Source organism: Mirounga leonina, unplaced genomic scaffold, assembly GCF_011800145.1.
Source record: "Mirounga leonina isolate KUSES-001 unplaced genomic scaffold, KU_Mleo_1.0 Mir_178, whole genome shotgun sequence".
Taxonomy (NCBI): domain Eukaryota; kingdom Metazoa; phylum Chordata; class Mammalia; order Carnivora; family Phocidae; genus Mirounga; species Mirounga leonina.
In genome coordinates this window covers 18,797,061-18,819,574 of record NW_023270464.1, presented here as the reverse complement: position 1 = coordinate 18,819,574, position 22,514 = coordinate 18,797,061, and the positions used below count along the sequence as shown (strand labels likewise).

Here is a 22,514-nt window from a genome sequence, read left to right as displayed (position 1 = left end):
AGAAGGAATGACTTAAGGAGCAAGGCTATCACCCAAAATTTTTAAACACCATTAGAATTTTAGTTGCTTTTTAAAATTGTATTTTTATTGAAAAAATTCTGCTTTGTGCTTTTAAGTTCGAATCCTTTTTTTTTTTTTTTTTTTTGGTAAGGGCAAAAAACAAAACAAACCCCAAGTCCCAAACAAAACCATACAGTCCCCAATTTATTTAAACATTTGCAAGGCCTTAATTTGCTTTGTGGTATTCTCAACTGAAACCCTGGGTCCCTGTTAGGCCAAATTGGCAATGTCAGTAACGATTTCACGCCTCTTGGTCTCTCGACCACGTCAGTTTCTGGCAACCTCATTAACAGAGCTGCAGCATGGTTGGAGCTCCTGATGGCTCCCAGGGCAAATGTTCAGAGTCAAGGGAACGTGGTCCTAATCTAGAGAGCTCATATTTGTGCAATTTTGCTTTTGGTGTTTGCCAAGAAGACGTTATGACTCAGCCCAAGAAGGGCAGGCAGACTACCTGAGCAGAGATGGACTTCCTATGCACTTATGGGCCCCCCTGTGTGGTCAAGGAAGTGCATCTGGGTGGTAGATGATGGGAAGGTCTCCAGGGACCAGCATTTCCACACGCTGTTTCATCTGACCTTCATGGTCACCATGGCGGTTAGAGGAGTTTCACCCCATTTGTACCTGTCAGGGAACATGGAGAGCTATATCCTAGGTTACATAGAAATTGCTGGAGCTGAGATTTTAACCCAGGTTTGTCTGATTTCAAAGTCTGCTCTCATTCTGTTCCACCATCCTGCCTTTCTTTTCTACATGGTCTTTGGAAAAGAGGTTGTGCCATGGGGCAGGCCTTCTTTCCATGTCATCAAGCACCCCATAGATTGCTTAGAGGAACATAGATTGCTTCCAACAGAGAGGTGGCATGGTGTGAGAAATGATGCTGTGGGTGCTAGAGTCTGGCCACTAGGGTTTGGCCACTGGCTATGCCATTTACCTTGGGCGAGTCATAAATTCTCTTTGTTTCCCATATGTGGAATAGGGTAATAATACTTTTTTTTGGTGAGGACTAAATGAGATAAAGCTGGTAAAGCAACCAACCCTGCATAAGGCCTAAACAATGTTAGTTCTTGCTATTTTGTATCTTGACATTCTCCTTCCCTGCATTTGGGACAAATTATAGTTGCAATGACATAATGGGGTGGCATACACCCTGGAGCCAGGCAGCCTGGGTTTGAGTCCTTGCCCTGCCAATTCTTAGGGTGATTTGGGGAAAGTGGCTTAGCTTCTCTGTGCCTTGGTTTCTTTGTCTGCAAAATGGAGATGACAATGGGATTTACTTTATAGGGTTTTGTGAGGATTCAATGAGTTCTATGCATTTAACTTGCCTAAAACAGTGCTTGCACATAATTGGTGCTCAAGATATCTTAGTTGTTTTGTTATTATTATTATTGTTTATTATATATAGTTGTTATTGTTACTAAACTGATGACTTGGTAATGATGAGCCACCCAAATTCAGGGCTAGATATTCTCAGGTGATGACATTGCCCATTTTTTTCAGGCCAAATTATTTTTTACAGGCTTTTAAGCTGCCCTACGTGGGCTGGTGACAAGGCCCCCTCTCTTCTGTGCTAACCCAGTTCTTTCTCTCTTTCTTTTCCCTGTATGTGTGTGTGTGTGTGTATGTGCATGCTTGTGTGTGTTTAAGATTTAATTTTTTTAGGGCAGTTTTAGGTCCACAGCCAAATTTTGAGAAGAAGGTACAGAGATGTCCTGCATGGCTCTGTCCTTATAGACATGCCTAGTCTCTCCCCATTACCAATATCCACCCCCCACCAAAGTGAAACATTTGTTATAATTGTTAACCTATGTGGACACATAATTGTGACCCAAAACTTGTACTTGACTTTCAATTTAGGGCTCACTCTTGGTGTTAAATGGTCAATGCATTTGGATGAATGTATAATGACATGTATCTATGATTATAGTATCATACAAGGTACTTTCACTACCCTAAAAAACCCACTGTGCTCTGCCCATTCAGCCCTTCCCTGACTCCAATCCCTGGAAACATCTGATTTTTTTTTATTGTTTCCATAAGGTTGTGCCTTTTCCAGAATATTCTATAGTTGGATCATACAATATGTAGCCTTTTACATTGGTTTCTTTCAATTAGTAATATGCATTTAAATTTCTTTCATGTTTTTTCATGGATTGATAGCTCATGTCTTTTTAGTGCTAAATACAATCCCATTGTCTGGATGTACCGCAGTTTATTTATCCATTCACCTGCTGAAGGACATCTTGGTTGCTTCCAAGTTTGGCAACTAGAATAAAGCTGCTATAAATACCTGCATGCAGATTTTTGTGTGGACATAGCTTTTCAACTCCTCTGGATAAATACCAAGGAGTGTGATTGCTGGATCATATGATAAGAATACATTTGGTTTTGTAAGAAATGGCCAAACTGTCTTCCAAAGTGGCTGTACCATTTTGCATTCCCGCCAACAATGAATGAGACTTCCTGTTGCTCCACATCCTGGCCAGCCTTTAGCATCCTTGGTGTTCTGGTTTTTGGCCATTCTTATAGGTGTGTTTCCTTGTTGTTTTAATTTGCCTTTCCCTGAGGACATACCACATGGAGCATCTTTTCATATACTTATTTACCAAATATGTATCTTCTTCTGTGAGTGTCTGTTAAGGTGATAGCCCATTTTTAAATTAGGTTGTTCCCATATTGTTTTAGGAGTTCTTTGTATGTTTCAGGTAACAGTCGTTTAACAAGATGTGTCTTTTGCAGACATTTTCTTCCAGTCTGTGACTTTGTCTTCTCATTCTCTTCTTGACTCCTGAACTTTTAGAAAGATGAGAGTTGAGCTCCTTCAAGTGCTGCATTTTAGTGGGTCACTCATCTAGAATTGTCTCACTTGGGGAAGAAAAAGTCTGTGAAAATATTGTTAGCACTGAAGGCCCTGCCCTGCTTACTGTCAAGTGGTCGGTCTCCTTCAAGACAAGGAGAATGCATTCATTTGTTAATTAAAATCTTCCTGCATTATTATTTTTAAAACTGCTGAATATTATCACGTGCCTGGGATTCCCTCTGGCTGATGGCCACACAAAGCAGGCAACTCATAGGACTCAGTGAGTTTTATTCTTTTATATATGTGTGCTAACTTATTAACATTATTACGTGAAGGGCGTCTTGGTAGTTTATTATAAAACAAGAAGGAAAACTCTGCATACTACTTTTCTGGACTAAGAAGTATTTTTCATGGAATAAAACTACTTTGTTTTCAAAACCACGACTTCCTTACAAACAGTATATCAAAGAAAATCAATGCAAGCCCAGTGCTTTCAGTAACTGTTTTCAAAGTGCGTTTCAGAACATTTCAAGAATAGATGGCTCTAGCAAGGCCTGTCTGCACACTGCAGGACAGAGCAAAATGCTTTTACTTATTTAAAGTCCATTTTAAAAAGTTAAAAATTGGGGAAGGGGGGAGGATATGCAATACTTAATGTCCAACTGTACCATGTATTTAATTAAATTTTTTTTTTTTGCAGTTTTACATTCTGCTTTTTTAAAATTTAAATTCAGTTAGTGAACATAGAGTACATCCTTGGTTTTTGGTGTAGTATTCAACGATTTCATTAGTTGTATGTAACACCCCGTGCTCTGCTTTTTTTTTTAACACAAGTGTAGTTGACACAGATCAATGAGTTTTATTCTAAAGGCAGAACTAGAGCTCACACAAAAGATATAAAATATAAAACAGCATGGGGCACTTGCAGTGTCACATCCAATATTATCCTTTTGGCCCAAAGATGAAGAAAACAAAGGCCTTATAAGGGATGGAGCCTGAGATCAGGCTGCTCTGAAGTCTTTCTCTGAGAGTCCATGATCTTAGGTGGTGGACGAATGAATTCACATTTCTTTTTAATGCCCTTTCAGGTCCTATTGATGTATATTCCAGTTATATGTAAAAAAATCATTCAAAGAACTGACGTTAAAGGTAGGTAGTTCAGGATTGTGTTTGGTGTTTTCCAATGACACCCACTTGTTGGCATCTCAGTGCCTTGTTCCCTTGCATTTAATGTTGGGGATACCGATCGCATCCTCCTTTGCCTGCTTTGGGTCCACTGACGCCAAAGTTTCTCCACAATTGCAAAACTACTCCTTAAGCAGCTGGATTTAAAGTGGACTCTTCCCACCTTCCTGCTGCCCAAAAGAAAGAGAGTCCCATTTTCAGGCAAAAGTTTCATTTTTGCCTTCAGGATTTTGATTTCCTGGAAGGGTCTAGTTGCTTGGCATGTATTTTATTGGCTCTTAGTTTTTCTTGCCATCTGCAGTGTGACAGCTCAGGGAGTCCTATTCTTCAGGCAGTAATTTAGAACCTCACAAGGGACCCTGGGGCTTGGTGTCTGCATCAGCTATAGGGCAGACGCAGAGCAATGTCGCACGGGATGGATTCATTAGAATAAATTTTGAGCTCGATTTCCACAGCAGCTCAGAGGTGCCCTTACTACTCTGCTGTCACGGAAAATTATTCTTTAATTGTTTTATGTGTGAATTCAAGGTGAACATCAGGGCAGAACATGTGATTTATGAACTACTTTTTCATTAGCCCTGAATTCAGAGTATCAGTTCCTGAAGGGAAGGCCACTCTGGGCCCCTGGCCCTGGCACAAAATATGTGCCCAGTAAATACTTACCTACCACCGTGAAAATAAATACTAATGATGGTGAAATCCACTGCTAGGAATATGTGTGTGTGTGTGTGTTTTATTTATATCAGTTGTTCTTATTTAGATTTTTTAGATGTTGGGATTCTTTAGAAGAAAAGCTAAGGGATCCCTGACCGCCATATTTCGGCTTGATTCCACAGGCAATGGGGGGCTGTTTAATGAGGAGCTATCAAACGCCTTTGAGGAAGAGGATGACGAGTTGGGACCTGTGTTTTAGGAGGGTCACTCTGCTCCAGGGGTTTTGGTACTGGGCGTGGTTCTAGAGGATGAGAGTCTGAATTGATTCTGGAGCTTCTGGAATTGACTCTCTAATCTGATTCGATATAGACACGATTGACTATTCCAGTAGTAAAGACATCACTGATCGCCCCGGGTGTGATGTGGCAACAGAGATACTCAAACTATCATCCTTGGATACTCCTAATGAAACACTTCAAAGAGGCAAGGTGACCACGTACAGAATCCCTTGGACCTTTTTGTCCAACTAATGAGTAAAATGAGCTTGGTGGAGTCAGAGCAGCAATCAGACCAGTCTGACTTGTGGAGACTGTGGTGTTTCCAGAAGTGAAACAGGTCAGAAGCGTACTAAATTCTCACTTGTTCTGTATAAGCAGAAAAATTTTAGGTAACGTGAACAAAACTCCAACTTGTATCGTAAGAACGGCATCATGTCCATTTCCAGACTTGAGCCAGTTTACAGCCCCAGAACCCCTGAACGAGGAAGAGGCTGAGTCTCCTTGAGGAAGGATCCTGGTACACTGAAAACATGCTTTCTCCCAGTCTTTCCAACTGTGCACTGGGGAAAAGGAAATAATCAGACCTTGTGAAGATGATGGGACATTGGCTGTGAACTGGCTCTAATTCCAGGGGACCCAAACATCTCTGTGGTCCACCAGGCAGAGGGGGGGCTCATGGAGGTATGTGATCAATGGAGATTTAGCTCAGGTCCCTCTCACAGTGGGCTCAGTGGGTCCCAAAACCCTCCTGTGGTTATTCCCCCAGTTCTGGAATGTGTCATTGGGGTAGACCTACTGAGCAACTGGCAAACCCCCACACTGATGAAGAATGGATTGTCAGGGAAACTAGAGGTAGGAGAGATGACAGAAGATTACTAGAATAGTCCAGGGGAGAAATATGCAGTCTCTGGACTGGTATGTAGAGGAAGTAGTAGATGCCATGTGAGTGTTTTGAAAAATTAAGATTTTTATATAGAGCTTTAAAATATTTCTGCTATAAGTACCATTTTTCTTGTTTAATTTATGCAAGGAAGGAAGCAGAGGACCTAGGCAAAGAAGATAGCCCCTCTCTAAGAGATTTACACTTTTCCACGGCTGGTTGTATTTATTATAAAATCAGTGCATTCATAGCAAAGGGTTGACCATTACAAAGCTAATGAGTGAATCCAGTATTTTTGTAGCCAACATACAATGGATAAAACAATTTTCTGTACAACCAACCAACCCACCAGCCAACCATCCATCCAAAAAACCAGCATCATGTTCTCAAGATGAAGAGGGTTCTTTGCATAATTAACCAAGGGGGTTTAAAAAAAATAAATCTTACAAGGAGAACTTCTTGCAAAGAAAACCCTCACTTTCATGATGTGAGATATAGATTAAATATGGATTTAGCTTTGAGTGAGGCACTTTCCCACTTGTCTACAGGTGTTTCAGTTTCTGTGCCTTTCCACTTCTGCATCAAAGGATAGCACCTACCTCTGTCTCAAAGCACTTGTGTCAGCCACTTCAAATTATTAACTGCTGGTGCAAATTTGTGGATCCTGGGTTATACTCTGATTTTAATCTAGATTGAATCAAAGATATTTGGAGCTTATGGATGTGTAGTTTTTAGTTTTACTTGGAGTAAGAGAGAGAGGGAGGAGAGACAGAGATAGAGACACAGAGAGATAGAGACACAGAGAGAGAAAGGAGAACACAGCAGAGAATGGTATTTAGCTCCCCGGGTTGCTGGGAGAATTAAATGGAATAGCTCAGGCTAACCGTGCAGCTCGGGATGTGCACACAGTAGGTGCTTAGTCAGTATTCATCCTGCTCCTCTGATCCATCTGCAAAACCTGATGTTTTAGCTTCTCACTTGTTTTAACCTTGGTTAGGGTAAGGATAGCTCAGCAGATTCTTTCTATTCTGCTTACAGAACATCTCCTTTGGCAATAAGACCTCCAAAGACTTGAAGGATTTTTTTTTTCCTCCATGGTTATATGCACATTCCTTGAGACCCTGTAAATAAAAGATGTTTGGTAACTATCGACTTACTAATTATTAACATAAAAATGTTGTAGTTATTTATTTATATTGACCTCCCTGTATTTATATTGTCCCTACCATGGAAAACTTCAGCAGATAAAAAAAACCTCATAAGGCTCTTAATCCACATATTTGAAAATATAATTCCCAGACCATGAAAAATACAACAGGAATGAATGAGGGGGAATTCTTAAATAAACTGGTGTATTTATTGCAAATGGAGGGGAAGGTGTAGGGTTGGGCAAGGGCTCACAAATGCCCTCCTTCAAGCCCATCCCGTATTTCATGCATCCCTCCACCCACCTCCATTCTGGTCACCAGCAGTTTGTTCTCTATAATTAAGAATCTGATTCTTGGTTTGCCTCTCTCTCTTCTCTTTTTTTCCCTTTCCTCATTTGTTTTATTCTTAAATTCCACATATCAGTGAAATCATATGGTATTTGTCTTTCTCTGAGTAACTCGTTTCGCTTAGCATAATACTCTCTAGATCCATCCATGTCATTGCAAATGACAAGAGTTCATTCTTTTCGTGGCTGAGTAATATTCCATTGTGTACATATACCACTGATTCAAAGGGAAACATGCACCCCAATGTATATATAGCAGCATTATCTACAAATGCCAAATTATGGAAGCAGCCCAATTGTCCACTGATTGATGAATGGATAAAGAAGATGTGATATATATATTTCAAGAGGGAGGGGAAATAGACCCCATCTCCTGATTGGTTCTGGAGAGCAGGGAGGAGGAGGGACTAGAAATATTGCTGAGCCATTTTGTGTGGTACAGTCAGCGACTGACTGTTTTTTTTTTTTTTTTAAAGATTTATGTATTTATTTGAGATAGAGAGAATGAGAGAGAGAGCATGAGAGGGAGGAGGGTCAGAGGGAGAAATAGACTCCCTGCTGAGCAGGGAGCCTGATGCAAGGCTTGATCCCGGGACTCCTGGATCATGACCAGAGCCGAAGGCAGATGCTTATCCGACTGAGCCACCCAGGTGTCCCAGCGACTGACTGTTTTGAACCAGTTCTCTGGGTGGCCCCTCTCAACAGCACACATCATTGCCATTTGGGGGCTAGGTAATTCTTTGCTCTGGGGCCCTGTCCTGGGCATTTAAGGCTATTAACAGGATCCCAGGCCTTTACCCCACCAGATGCCTGAAGCACCCAACTCCCACTTATGACACCAAAACTATATCCAGATGTTGCCAGATGTCCCCTGGGGAGGGGTGGGGGTGAGGGTGAGGGAATCAGCTCCAGCGGAGAACCACTTCTAGATGAGTACTCTCAGCCCTGGCTGCCATTAGGTCACCTGAGGAGCTGTTAAAAAGAAACAGGCCCCGCTCTAGAATAATCAAGTCAGAATCTCTACGGGGGAGGTGTGAGCATGGGCTTTGCTAACAGCTTCCTGGTGATTCCAGGGTGCAGCCAGGTATGAGAGCTAGGTATTTTACAGAATCTCAGAGGTAGTGGGAGCTGCTGAGAGGTCAGGGTTTTGCTTGTTGTGCTCTGTAGGAACTGTCCCCAAAAGGCTTCCTTCTTATGTTTGTGATGATGGTTGGGATGTTTGCATGCACCTTGACCAGCATGAAAAAATGGGGTTGCATCCAAAAACCACATTTCCTTTTGCACGGTGCTTTACAGATCTTCAGTGGTGTTCATGGATATTCTGAATTTTAAATTACCCCATGAGACTATCAGAGTGATAATCCCCCATTTACGTGATGAGGGAAATGATGTCGGAGATTTTAGGGGATACATGCTGGTCGGCAGTTCAGTTCCTAAAGCCGTTTTCCTGTCCTATTTGTTACTCACTGCCACTCCTCTTCACCGGGGGCTACTTTCTAGTAATGAGGCTGGGCAGTTCTTTTCTCTTGCACAGATGTATTCAGAAAACCAAAGGAGAACCAATGCTAAAAAGTCAGTTATTTCCCAGTGCCTGGTACAACCTCTGTGAACTTTCTTCTAATTTGAAAGCCAATTATAATAATTATACTGCCACCACCAAGGGCTATAATCTGATAATATATCTTCCCTTGCAACCATTCTGTACTAGGCATTTTATATATGACATTTCTCATCCTTTTAGCAACCTGCAAGGAAAGCATTGTTTTCAGCATTTTACAGATGGGAAAAGTTAGGCTCCAAGAGGTTGAAGTAACTTGTCAAAAGTAGTTAGTGATACATCTAGGATTTGAGACCAGTGATTAGGTCTGATTTCAAAGTCTATTGCTTCTCCTTTCCCTTGCTGTCCCATCCGTGGAAGTTGTTTCTAAGTGCCTGTTAACCTTAAACAACGTTTTATGTGAAATGCGTCACTCCAGTATGATGCAAGCATGGGGCCCCCTTGGGAGTGCTGGAGTGGGGTACAGCCCATCTCTGTAGGTGAGAGCAGGATGTAGTCTATGTCCCAACCAGCTGCACCAGAAAGGCAGGTGCTGATTTTACTGGGGATTCACAGCAGTCCCTGAGGCATAGACCATCAGCCCAAGTAGACTGTCCAGGGAGTGAAGAACAACACTGTCCTCCTGTATCAGGCCATGGAAGGGCTCCTAAAGAATGATCCATCACCCTGTAGAGACCAGAGCAGTAAAGGTGAAAAGAACTCCCCCATGCCCCCATTGCCAAGAATCACGTCAGATGTGGAGTTCACAACTGCTCAGCTAAAATGGTCCTTTGTAGGCCAGTGGGTGTAAAAATCCCTCTTTATGGCACAAGCCCAGATGAGCTGGTTTTCACTTTGCAAAGGATTGTTTTAGTTTCCAGAAAAAGTCTCAGATAGTATCAGGGCAGGGAAGAGGGAAGGGAGAGTCAGATAGATGGTCCTGGGATTGTAATCACCTTTGACATGCCCCATGGGGTCCACTGAACAGACTGAACACCTTCCGCTCCATGGGGGCTACCTGGGGCTGCTCAAACATGCAAAATGAACATTTTCTGTTTCACTGCTGGAATTTTTGCTGACTGAGAGGCATGCATCAATCTCTGCTGGGGATGTGTAGGAAATGTCCCAGAGAAGTTTCACCCTTTCCTTGGGCCCTCTGCCTCACCTCTCTTGAGTCCCAGAAAAGGAAGTGTTATCCTTGAAAGGAGATGTGATGACAAATTATAAGGCATAAGACATTAATTATAACATTATGGAGTCATCTAATACTAGAAGTGAAAGGGATGAAGGAAAACTCCTAGCATCCCCTTCATTTCTAATTGGAGGAAACTGAGCCCCAAGAGCAAGTGAGTTGGTCAAGGTCAGATACTCTGAGACTGGAGCCTGGGACCCCTGAGGCCTGGCACAGAGCTCTTTCCTCTATAACAAGTTGTCTTGTCTTTTGCTCTTAAGGAAGACTATACAAATCAATCAGATGGTCTTTTATCTATGATTTCTTTTTTAAGAGGCGGTATGTGTCTCAGATGCATTCAGTTGCTGATAACAGTGGCTTTGAATCGTAGAAGTGTTTATTATTTACTTATCAAGAATTCCCAAATTAGGTGGTTCCAGGGGTGGGTCAGTGGTTCACTGACATCAGGGCATAAGGCCTGGCATCTCTGTCATCCTCCTTCCCTTTTCTTCATGGTCACAAGATGATCACTGTAGCTCTAAACTCTCCATCTTCCCGTACTGGCTTTCCAAGCACAAAGTAAGAGATGGTGGCAAGAAAGTGCTATTTCTGCTTTTATTAGGCACAAAAATATTGCCCAGAAGCCTCTGACAAATATCCCCATATGTCTTATTGCTCTCCTGAATAAATCACTGGTGAGAGGAATAGGATGAAGATGGCCATCTTAAATTAACTATGATCCACCCCCTAAGGTTGAGTATGTACATAGGGGGGCAATTTCTCTGAACATATTTTAATACCTAAGTGCCCCCTTCTTCTGTCTCCAGCTCACTCTGTATAGTTTTCCAGCCCCTACCGATGTTCAGCCTTGAGGACACCTTGTAGTTTTCCTGGTGCCTGCCCCCCAACTCCCCCCGCTGGTCCTTCCCAGTCTCTGCTGCTGGCTTCTCCTCATCTTTCTGACCCTTAAACATTGGAACATTTCAGCACTCGGTCCTGGGATCTCTTCTCTATTGCCCTTTCTTTGGGGGCTCTGGTCATCTCTGCTTTAAACACCATCCATTCTCTTGACTCTACCTTTATTTATTTTTTCTTTTTATGTTCTTGATATGTTTGGAGTAAAATATGTTTTTTTTTAAATTTTATTTTATTATGTTAGTCACCATACATTACATCATTAGTTTTTGATGTAGGTTCCATGATTCGTTGTTTGCGTATAACACCCAGCACTCCATGCAATACATGCCCTCCTCTAGTGGACAGAAACCTTACTAGTGACCTGAATCCTTTCTGTTGCCTTTGCTCCCGCTATGGCTGTGGGCTTGTCTTCCACTCATCAAAGACATGGCCAGGGATCTGAGGTCTGGTCTCCTCACAGGCTCATGGCTTGGCCCAGGATGTTGCTTCGTGGCTTAAGCTTGGTCACACACACACAACTGGGAGGGTGAAGTCTCCAGGCTGCCTCACAGGGTCTGTATTTCCCATAAGTATGGTTGGAGAGAGAGGCCCTTCCTGACTTAAGGTCTTACCCTTACATGATGTTGCTAAAGCAAGGGGCTTCTGTCCCTCAGACTCCCCAGTCTGCAAACTTCCATCTTTGGACCTGTTGGTCACATGCAGAATCTAGAACTTCCAGAAGGGGTAATTCTACTCTTCCATAGGGCTGTGGCTTCTCCTGAGCTGAAGGGCCAGATGTGAGTGAGTGTGATGCATCCTCAGCCAGAGCGACAAATGCTTTATCCAACCCAGGTATCCCTGAATAGTCCTGGTGTATCTTCTCTTGGGGGTTACTCCATAATCTGGGTCATTGATGAGTCACTCAACTGCAAGCCTGGATTTCTCCCATCAGACATCAGAAAACTGTGGTCAGAGAGGAAAACTCTTAATCTCAATTTCTTCATCTGTTAAATCAAGATATTAATACTTCCCTCACACTGTTGGAATGGCAAATTGAAAGTATTACTTATGTCACCTACTGTAGTACTTAGCACGTGGTAGGAGCTAAACAGACACTAACTAGTTCCTTTGTTCCTTCCTTTCTCCTCTGCCCATTTGTTTCTAAGTAAATATGTTATGTGAGATTTGGGGAAGAGTTCCAACTTTTAATAGATTAGGAAAGTTAACCTACTTCCAAAGATTCATTCACTTGAGCTTATTGGACACATAAAGTACTAGAAAAGTCCAACATCGTGATTGCCAGATTGGTTTTCACTTGACAAACCTTTTCACGAGCCAAACCTTTTCTGTGCCAAGTACCTGGATCCAAAAGAAAGTGTTTATTCATCCCAGAAGTTTCCAAGCATCCACATGTCATATACACACAGAACTTGGCTCACTTCATCGAATGCATCTGATCTCATGGAGGTGTGCAGATAGATAGCCTGATGTTCTTCCATGACTTAATACTGAAGTGAGACTTCACTAGGGGATTCCCGCATACATTAAATCTTTAGCACATTAACCTCCCAGGCCCTGGTCCAAGAAAATATTGCCCTTTTAAAAGGTATATTTGGTTGAATAATAAAGAAATGGAATGGAGATAGTTCATTTGGAAAGTGCTGATTTTGATTCCTGAAAAGCACAGTCCAATAAATGAGTGGTTGCAGGGAAAGGGAGCTTAGAATCCTCCCAGGATAATTAATGCATTTAATTTCTATGTATTCAAGCAAAAAAAAAAAATTAGAAATGGCTTCTTTTCCTTGGTTAATTGTGTACTTCATCCTATTGCCTCTGATGCTCAGAGGGTATATTCTGTTTACGTGAAAACATCTCTAGAGATCCCAAGAGGTTTGTGATATGTATGAGCTCTCAGTAAGGAAATTTGGCATCATGTCTCAAGAGCCACAAACTCATTGAGCCCCTTTGACCTCATGATTTCATTTCTTGGAATCAATTCTGAACAAATGACCAGCAAGGCAGACAAGGACATATGCACAAAGATGTTCTTTGTGGAGTTATTTATCAAATGGGAAATAGGTCCTGAAACTTCCAATACAGAATGATCTCAACCATGTAAATAGAATATGTCATTGTATGTGGACAAGTAGAAATACAAAGACTAAAACAAGCTATAACAACAGCTTGGGGTGGACAGTTTTTGCTTTCACTTCTGTACTTTTTTATTTTTCAGATTTTTCTATAGTGATTATGAATTATTTTTTTATTCCTAGGATGAATTTTAATGGAGTGCTTACGAAGTGCCAGCCTCTGAGCTGGATGCTAGAGACACAGAGAGAATTTCACTTGAACAAAGCCAACACAGTCCCTTCTTCCAGGAGTCTGTGGTCTGAGGGATTGGACCTATGTTGAAGAAATAAATGTATAATGGCAAACAGACATATGTGATAGGAAGGAAGGAACAGTATGTTGGTGGAGTACCAGCAGGGAGGACAGAATTTCCTTTGGAACAGGGGTTCTGGAAACTATGGCCTGTTTTTGTTTGTACATTTTTAAAGGATTGTTAAGAAGAAGAAGAAGTCACAGAGACCATAGGACATCTGCAAAGTAAACTATTAACAAGTGAACTATGTTTCTCTGGCCCTTTAACAGAAAAAGTTTGAGTCCTAGTTTGGAAAGAACATCAGGGATGCCTCTCGAAGGAGATGACAATCAACTTGGCAGCTTAAGTATGAGTTAGCAAAAAGAAAAAAAACAATTCCCAGTGAAGTTTTATTAGAAGAAACTTGAAAAATGTTTTTTTTTTTTCCTTTTAAGCTTCAGTTTTTTTTTTTTTAAAGATTTTATTTATTTATTTGACAGAGAGAGACACAGCGAGAGAGGAGAGAGGGAACATAAGCAGGGGAAGTGGGAGAGGAAGCAGGCTTCCCCGCCGAGCAGAGAGCCCGATGCGGGGCTCGATCCCAGGACCCTGGGATCATGACCTGAGCCAAAGGCAGACGCTTAACGACTGAGCCACCCAGGTGCCCCTGAAAAATGTTTTAGTTAAAAAAAGCTTTTTATTGGAACCTGGCTTCTGCTTCAGGTATGGAGAGAGGGAGGTACGTTTAAAGGGCGTGCTACTATAAATAAGTTTCTTCTGCTAGTCTCTGTCCTCTTGCCTCCAATTCCTTTAACATATGGTTGGTTTGATTTTAAAATACCACCAACTTGTTTTCATTTTTCTAATTCCGTGGCTTTCTTAGGTCACAGCCGGTTCTCCACTGCCCTGCTCATAACCACAGTAGCAACCTTTATTAATTGTGCATTTACTTTTGTGCTAGGCATCCTGCTAGGTACTTTCAATCTACTGTGCCATGTCATCCTAACAACTCCACAAGATGAGCACTATCATCTGACTTTTATAAAGAAGGAGCAATGATCAGGGAAGCTGAATGGGTTGCCTGAGGTCATGCTGCGGGTAATTCACGGAGCCAGGATTAGGAGCCGGATCGTCTCGCTATCAAGACTGGGCTCTCCCTCGGTGTGGGCTCCTCCTTCTTCCACGGAGGCATATTTCACTTCCTCTGGCCTTCTCATCCTCTCACATCCACCTCCTTTTGCCCCCCTCCCCCCTACTCTGCAAGTAACAGTTTTGGTTTTTAATTTCCTTAAAAAGCTCATGTATTGGGGGGCATTTCCTTAATATGCCAGCGAGCTTGTGGAGTGGAACTAAAGGATGATAGAGTTTCCAGCTTTCTAGCTAGTCCCTTCTCTGCTTTGTGCTAAAGTAATTTTTGATAACTCCATTGCATTTCAATTTTCCAAATTTATTGTCTTAATTTCCTCTGTTAAAGACAGATTTTAAATGAGTTTAATAGCACAGCTATTTCAGAGGTATTGTTAATTTTATATTTCTCTTCTCTCTGGATCGGCCCTTCTTCCCTCCATTCTTCCTTGTCAGAGCCTGCCAACAAGTGCGGAGGAGGAAAAACTTCTTCCCTCAGCCCTCCCGGCAGCAGGCCCTGTGAATTAAACTGACAAAAGACAGATTAGCAAGGGAAAAACAGTTTATTAGCATGTGCAATGCACAGAGGCAGGTGCCATTCCAAGGGATGGTTAGGACTTTGGTCTTAGCAGCTTCACAAAGAACAATACATTTGTAGAGAAGGAACAAGGACAAAGGAAAAGGGTTGTAGGATTAGGCTTCGCTGGGTGGCAAACGGGGCAAACTGACCGAAGACGAGGTTGTTTTAGGAAGGATTGTTCTGTCGGTCCCTCGTGGTCCTGTCTCTGGGCTGGTAAGCACCTGTGGTGATTAAAAGCCACATCAAAAACTAATGATGTATTGTATGGTGACTAACATAACATAATAAAATTTAAAAAAAAATAAATAAAAGCCTAAGCCTGCTTTTCAGGCAAATGTGCGGGAGGGCAGGGAGCTTTCTCTTGGAGTCTGTGGTTTCTCAACCATCTTCAGCTCAAAATAATCCTTAGGCCAAAACGGCACGTTTTGGGGGCAGCATATTCTGATCCCCTGCAACGGCATTTTGAAAAGCTCTTCTTATTCTTTCTAGTTCCTCCTCTGCCTTGGACAGTGAGTAGCAAAAGCACCAGGCTCAGAGCCAGGAGACCAGAAGCCCAGCGCCAGCAGGGAACTTCCAGGAGAGTCTCTGACCTGATCTGGGGCTCAGCATCCTCAGCTAGCGAAGCGAAGGAGTCGGATTCAATATCAAATCTCCATGCTACATCAGTTTGCCAACGTGTCTGCATCGGTCAGGGCGTAGTCAGGAGATACAACTCATACCAGTTATTGGAACAGAGAGAATTGAATATAAAAAATGATGAGTGGGGTGAGTGAAACGTGTTGATAAACGATACTGAGATATTGGATGCAGGCAGTAGCTCCCTCCCCGGGACTGCGGGGAAAAAAGGGAAGAGAATGGAATTATTATACCTCAAAAGCTCAGAAAAGGGAGCTCAGGGAGCTATAACTCAGATCTCTAGAGAGGGGACCCTCGCTGGCTGGTGTTGGTGTGGGAGTGGAGGGGAGAGCAGGATGTAGCTGCTTCTGCTAATTGGACCCAGCTGCTCCCGTGTGGCACGGCCTTGCTCCTGCCTGGTGAACAAAGCCGGGGTGGAATTCATAGGAACAGAAAGCACAGGTCCCTTCTTCCTGCTCCAGCCTTTCAGCCCCCCCCCCTCTAGTGCCCCCTAGTGGCAGGACCTAGCAGCGCCTGGCCGGCAATGTGCAGGTGTTTGTGGACAAAATAGGAAGGGTGGTTTCGGGGCTGAAAGACAATAGTTTAATAACTGACACAACGTTCATGGTTGAGATTGCACACTGGTGGTCTAGGAGCTACTTTTGGCCACTGGCCACGTATGATCCATAGACGTGTCTCTTGTGGCATTCATGATAGTTTAATCAAACGTGTGTCTGGGTTAATTTTTAAAATCTGAACATGTGCTTCCTGGGAAGCCCACACAACTTTATCGTTCATGATTTACATTTTTAAAAGGCAAATGAGTAGGAAGGCAGCTTGGAAATTACCTAGTAATCAGTTTACACATGTGGCGGTAAGGCCCTCAGAGGGTGCAAGAATTTCCTCCCAAATCTCAAAACCAGCGAAGGAGATTTTGGGGTGCTAAGTCCAGGATTCTCATCACTACCCCTCACTGTGCTACCAGGAAGATGGGTGTGCTCTGGCCCCCCATTGCTCAGAGTGTGGTCCATGGATCAGCAACACCAGTCTTGTTAGAAATGCAGAATCTTGGGGCAACTGGGCGGCTCAGTCGGTTAGGCGTCTGCCTTCGGCTCAGGTCATGATCCTGGGGTCCTGGGATTGAGCACCACGTTGGGTTCTCTGCCCAGCCGGCAGGCTGCTTGTCCCTCTCCCTCTGCCCCTCCCCCTGGCTCATGCTCTCTCTTGCTCACACTCTCTGTCTCTCAAATAAATAAAAAAAAATCTTAAAATAAAAAAGAAATGCAGAATCTCAAGGGTGCCTGCGTGGCTCAGTTGGTTGAACGTCTGACTCTTGATTTTGGCTCAGGTCATGATCTCAGGGTCTTGAGATCCAGCTGCACGTCAGGTTCCATGCTGGGCATGGAGTGTGCTTAAGATTCTCTTTCTCCCTCTCCCTCTGCACAGCCCCCTACCCTGGCTGGCACACGCTCGCTCTCTCTCTCTCAATTAAAAACAAATGTAGACTCTTAGGCCCCACACCAGACTTATTGAATCAAAATCTGATTTTAATGAGATCCTCCCATGATTTGTGTGTGCACAGTAACATTTGAGAAGTGCTGAAGATAGCTTTTTTCAGAAAAGGAAAATAAACTTTAATTGGCTGCTAGTGTTTTTCTCTGGGATGGAACCAGGGTAAGGAGTATGCAGACTGGTTCTCAGCAAATCGCCTGACCACTCCTCTGATTTCTCGTCTCCCTTCCTCCCAATTTATAGGCCCACACACATGATGCAAACAGCCACGTGCACACACGTAACTACATGAGCATGCATCCGAAAATGCATATGTATTCTCTCCCTCATACACAGACACGCACACACCCATTAGCCATTTATGACATGGTCTCTGCTCTACCGCCTCACCCCAGTCCCTCACCAGGTCCCCCCACGTGCACCCTGCTCTACTCACACTGAACTACTTGGGCACCATTGCCCAAACATATCAGGTGTTCTTTTTGCCTCCCTGTCTTTTGCACCTGCTGCTTACCACTGCCTGTGATGCACTCCCCCCACCACCAAGATGGAAACCTGACTAGCTTCTCTTTGTCCTTCACCCACAGCTCAATGACTTTCTTTTGGAAGCCTTCCCACATCCAGGCTGTGCTCCTTCTCTGTGTTTGTATAATACCCAGCATATGCCTTTATTGGAACATTCTTTCTCACGAGGAGATAATCATATAATGTATTGTTTATCTCCTTGAAAGGAAGGAACCATGCCCCCACTTAGCAAGCAGTTCTGGGGATGAGCAAACAAGGAAAGAATAAACTAATACAGAGCTAACAGATCTGTCTGATGCTTATTTATAAAGAACAGTAAAGCATAGTAGTTAAAGCATCAACTCTGAGGTTGGAATTCCCAGATCAAAATCTTGGTACTTCCACTAATTATGGGACCTTGGGGAACTACTTTGCCTCTCTGTGAATCAGTTTCCTCCTTTACAAAACAAGGACACTAGTGGTATCTACTGGGTTGTTACGAGCATTAAATGGGACCAACAGTGCTCTGTGAAATGCTTCACATGGAGCCAGGCTAGTGGTGAGTGCTCACTTTGTGTTTGCTGCCTTGGTGCTATGATGTGATATATTAGGCTCTCATGATCTATTGTTGTATTACTTACTGGCTTAAAGCACCCATAGCATTTACTTTGCAATTTGGGCAGCACTCTCTCCCTCCCTTCCTCCCTTCCTTTCTTCCTTTCAGTATCTGTGTCTTTATTCCAAACGTGATTGACCACGTATCATGAAAGAACCACAAGGTATTTGTCGGCTGAATGGAGTATTGGAAATTTTTGACAAGGAGTTGAGCTGAGGCCAAAAATGTTTGGAAGCTGAACAGACTTAACGTGGAAAAAGATGTTCCCTCTCTCCTCTGGTGTAGAAATCTAAATTACCAAGTACAAGGGCCTACTTTGTGTTGGGCTGGTGGTGACATCCCCGTGGTCTATCTGAAAGGGGGAAGAAGGACAGAGCATCTCAGATATGGGACTCCTGATTATGGCCATCATGTTAAGTGGGTTACCTAAGTCAGAGGAAGTAGAATCCAGTTCTTTCCTGGGAAGGACTTGCTTAGGCATGGACAAAGTTTTGGGTCTTTTCTACTTTGGGAAGTAGAATCCAGTTCTTTCCTGGGAAGGACTTGCTTAGGCATGGACAGAGTTTGGGTCTTGGTTGGGGTATCAGATGCTAATCAGAAACTAGCGTGGGGATCAGGATCTCAGGACCAGGCACAAAGCCAGTCATGTGGACTGGAACCACAGGTAAAAGTAACAGGGAGGCTGCAGCCTGACCCTCACTCAGGCTTATGTGGTCGGGATGGGTCATGGCAACAGAAGATGGTTTTAAGCCCCCATCAGTGAGTAAGGCAGTCCTGCTGGACACGACTCACAATGGCTAAGAACTGAGCATGATTAAGTCTGCAGGGAACTAGATGTTGGAGACCCTTGGTTGGTCAGAGTCGGATAGCAGATAAACTCATAGTCTAGCAGAGCACACTGACCCACACATTAGTACGACACAGCATGACACATACTCTGAGTTGTATTTGCCAGTCTTGACTCATTTTCTGAAACACAAGTGTTGGTGAGCTAATATTAGTGGGAAATTGCTCACTACATTTTCTGAGCTTTGGACTGGGAAACTGGTGAAATAGGGAGGAGGGGGTATCCTCACTCTATTACTTCTCTGTGGGTCCTCTGAGGATGCAGAGAAATGGCAGAACCAGGAGCATGGGCTCAGCAATTTCCCCTAGACATTCCCATGGTTGACTTTCTTTAGGTCTTTGCCCAAATGTCCCATCTCAGTGAGGCTTCCTGAACCATCTTCTTTAAAATTGCCACCTCCCACCCTGGCTCTCCCTATTTCCCTCCTTCTTGTTATTTTTCTCTAGAACTCTTATCAGTCACCCACCAACTGTATATTTTACGCATTTATCTATTATCTCTTTTCCCCAACTAGAATGTAAGCTCCATGAAGGCAGGGATTTTCATCTGTTTGGACCCTGCTGTATCCCCAGTAACTACAAGAGTATTTACCTAGTAACAGACATTTAATAGATACTTTGTAGACTCATAGACATATTCCATGAAGTAACAGCATATACCAAAATATAAAAGAAAATAGCATCTTTCGTACTTAAAGGCTAAGAGTTACAACCCAGGTGAGTGAAGAAAATCTTTGTGAAATCCGTTGACAACACCAAAGTTATCATTTCTTTTCATCTCGTAGAGTAAGATGACAAAAGAAGGAACTCTGTCATGGGTAAGATAAAACAGGCCATGGTCAAATCTTTCCTTTTGGGGACCAACCTTCAAGTTGATTAACCAGCTAATTGAAGCTCTTTGCTTTATGTCGGCCCTTCCTGGTGCACAACTGCATAAATAAAGCATCTGTAGGTCCAGAGGCTTCCTTTCTGTGAAAGACAATTTGTGTTTATCGTTTGATTTACAGTTAAGGCTGGGTGAAAGGATCCTTCCATAATTTGCATTCAGTTATTTTCTCCTCGTGAAGGATGGTCTGCAAAGTGATGGTCTGCAAAGTTTCCTTCACAGGTATCGTAAATCACATATGGACTCAGCACCGTCGTTAATAATTAGTAAGAGCTCAATATTTAGCAGGAAGGAGTTATCCATGTGATTCTGGAGATGGCCCATGTCTGTGAGGATGCTGACTTTCACTGGAACACCATAAACATGTCAACAACAATATATTTATATGATATCTTCAATTAACTGATCTTATTATTAAAAGGCAAGTACAAGTTACATGTGTTAAAGAAAGGACGGCTCATTGCTGGTCTCTTCTGCATTCCCCTAAGGAAGCTGAACATTGGTTGTAGCATGGAGATGATCTTTTTTGGGAGTAATAAAATAGCCAGGCTTATTGGTAATTGCTGTTTTACACTTGTACCTTTTCCTTCCTTCCCATGATCCTTACACCATTTTGTCCTTTTTTCCTGGAAATTCTCTCTTTAAACCTACCCCTGCAGGTAAGGATTTTTATAACACAAACACTCTTTTTGCTTAAAAATAAAATGACAGTGCTACTTTCTGCAGATTATGCCACTAAAAGAGCCATCTTCAAGAAAGGTACATAAGACTGAGCTACGGTTGATCTATTTTAGTATGTGCACATATGTATCAATCTGTGAGGCTATTTTTTTGAATAGCATTCTTAAGAATTTGAATTTGTACAGCACTTCTAATTTGCCAGGAACATCTGTTAGAGTCCACCTTTTAAGTCTGTGACACGGAATTTCTAGAATGCATAAAAACAGGCATCAGATTTTCTGGCACATTGCATGGTTTCTAATGTCTTGTCTCTTTTTTCCACCCCCTCTTCTCTTTTCTCCCCCAACCCTTGCAGGGCTGATAGTGTACCTAGGAATGATGGCTGGGGCCTTCGTCCTAGGGGGCCTGGCTGATAAGCTGGGGAGGAAGAAAGTTCTCAGCATGTCTCTGGCCCTCAACGCCTCCTTTGCCTCTCTCTCCTCCTTCGTCCAGGGATATGGAGCCTTCCTCTTCTGCCGACTCCTCTCAGGCATAGGGTATGTAAATGCAGGGCTTTGCTGGACGCTTGTAGACCAGTGTTCCATCTATCCTGCTACTTGAGCTCTGAGTGGTGCCTCCAGAAAACCTTGGACTATGTTTTGTGTTTGACTTCAAAGATATTATATTAAAGTTGAACCTTAGAAAATGTTGTAAAGTCAGTGTATAAGGTCAAATAACCTGACACTACTTTGACCGGTCTTTCAAATTCACAAGGGTGGGGTATAAGGTAACTAGGCTTTTGCTATGACCATTTTTAGTGTATGATTTGATTGTTTCTTTTTGGCATTTTCTTTATGCAGGATTGGGGGTTCTCTGCCCATTGTTTTTGCCTATTTTTCGGAATTCTTATCTCGGGAGAAGCGAGGAGAACACCTTAGTTGGCTGGGCATCTTCTGGATGACGGGGGGCATCTATGCATCTGCCATGGCCTGGAGCATCATTCCACACTATGGTGAGTGCACTGCCTTCAAATAGCCCAGGGGCTCTTCTTACTATGGCACCTGCCTCCAACAATGTTTCTGTCCTTAACCTTATTCCCCGTACTCACACATGGTTCCCTTATATGACTTTTATCTTTCTATAGAACTTCCAATACTGGAGACACCTCGCTAATTTCTTTTTTTTTTTTTAAAGATTTTATTTATTTATTTGACACAGAGAGAGAAAGTGAGAGAAGGAACGTAAGCAGGGGGAATGGGAGAGGGAGAAGCAGACTTCCTGCTGAACAGGGAGCCCGATGCAGGGCTCGATCCTAGGACCCTGGGATCATGGCCCAAGCTGAAGGCAGACGCTCAACTGACTGAGCCACCCAGGCATATGTATGTAATTTCCATACACCTATCTTTCTGGAAATAATACAGTCTGTTCTTCCTGCCTCCCTCCCTCTCCATTCTTCTCTTCTTTTCTTCCTTTATTTGAAAGAATGTCAGTCTTTATCTCCCCAGCCCTCTTCCCCCAAGCAAGTTAGGCAGTTAGGCTTCAGTGACCCCATTTAATAGAAGATGTAACAGAAGCCAAGAGAAGTTGATGACTTGGCCAAGGTCACGTCCCTGGCATGACCTTGAAGCTTGATGCTCTGTCTGCCCCCTGTCCCCATGCGGAACTCTTGTGCACTTTCCAGTCTAGTGCCTGCTGTCACTCTTGTTTGGCTGCAGAAGTGGAGAGCCCTTACAGACAAGGTCTTGGATTCAGCCGGGACAATTTTATTATCCTGGGTAATTGCAAAAACCGGATTCTCTGGACAGAGAGCTGGCAACGTTTACTTTCACAATTGGTTTTGTTAAGAGTAAAGTA

The 22,514-nt window shown here is 43.0% G+C and overlaps 1 protein-coding gene across 1 annotated transcript in view; it reads left to right on the top strand.

Annotated features, from left to right (window-relative positions):
* The window catches only part of SV2B (synaptic vesicle glycoprotein 2B), a 179,287-nt gene that overhangs the window by 114,151 nt on the left and 42,622 nt on the right, over positions 1-22,514 (top strand). Inside the window, exons 3-4 of the mRNA XM_035024071.1 lie at positions 21,037-21,217; positions 21,521-21,672. Of these exons, the coding sequence (XP_034879962.1) occupies positions 21,037-21,217; positions 21,521-21,672 (333 nt within the window). The remainder of the gene's footprint in view (positions 1-21,036; positions 21,218-21,520; positions 21,673-22,514) is intronic.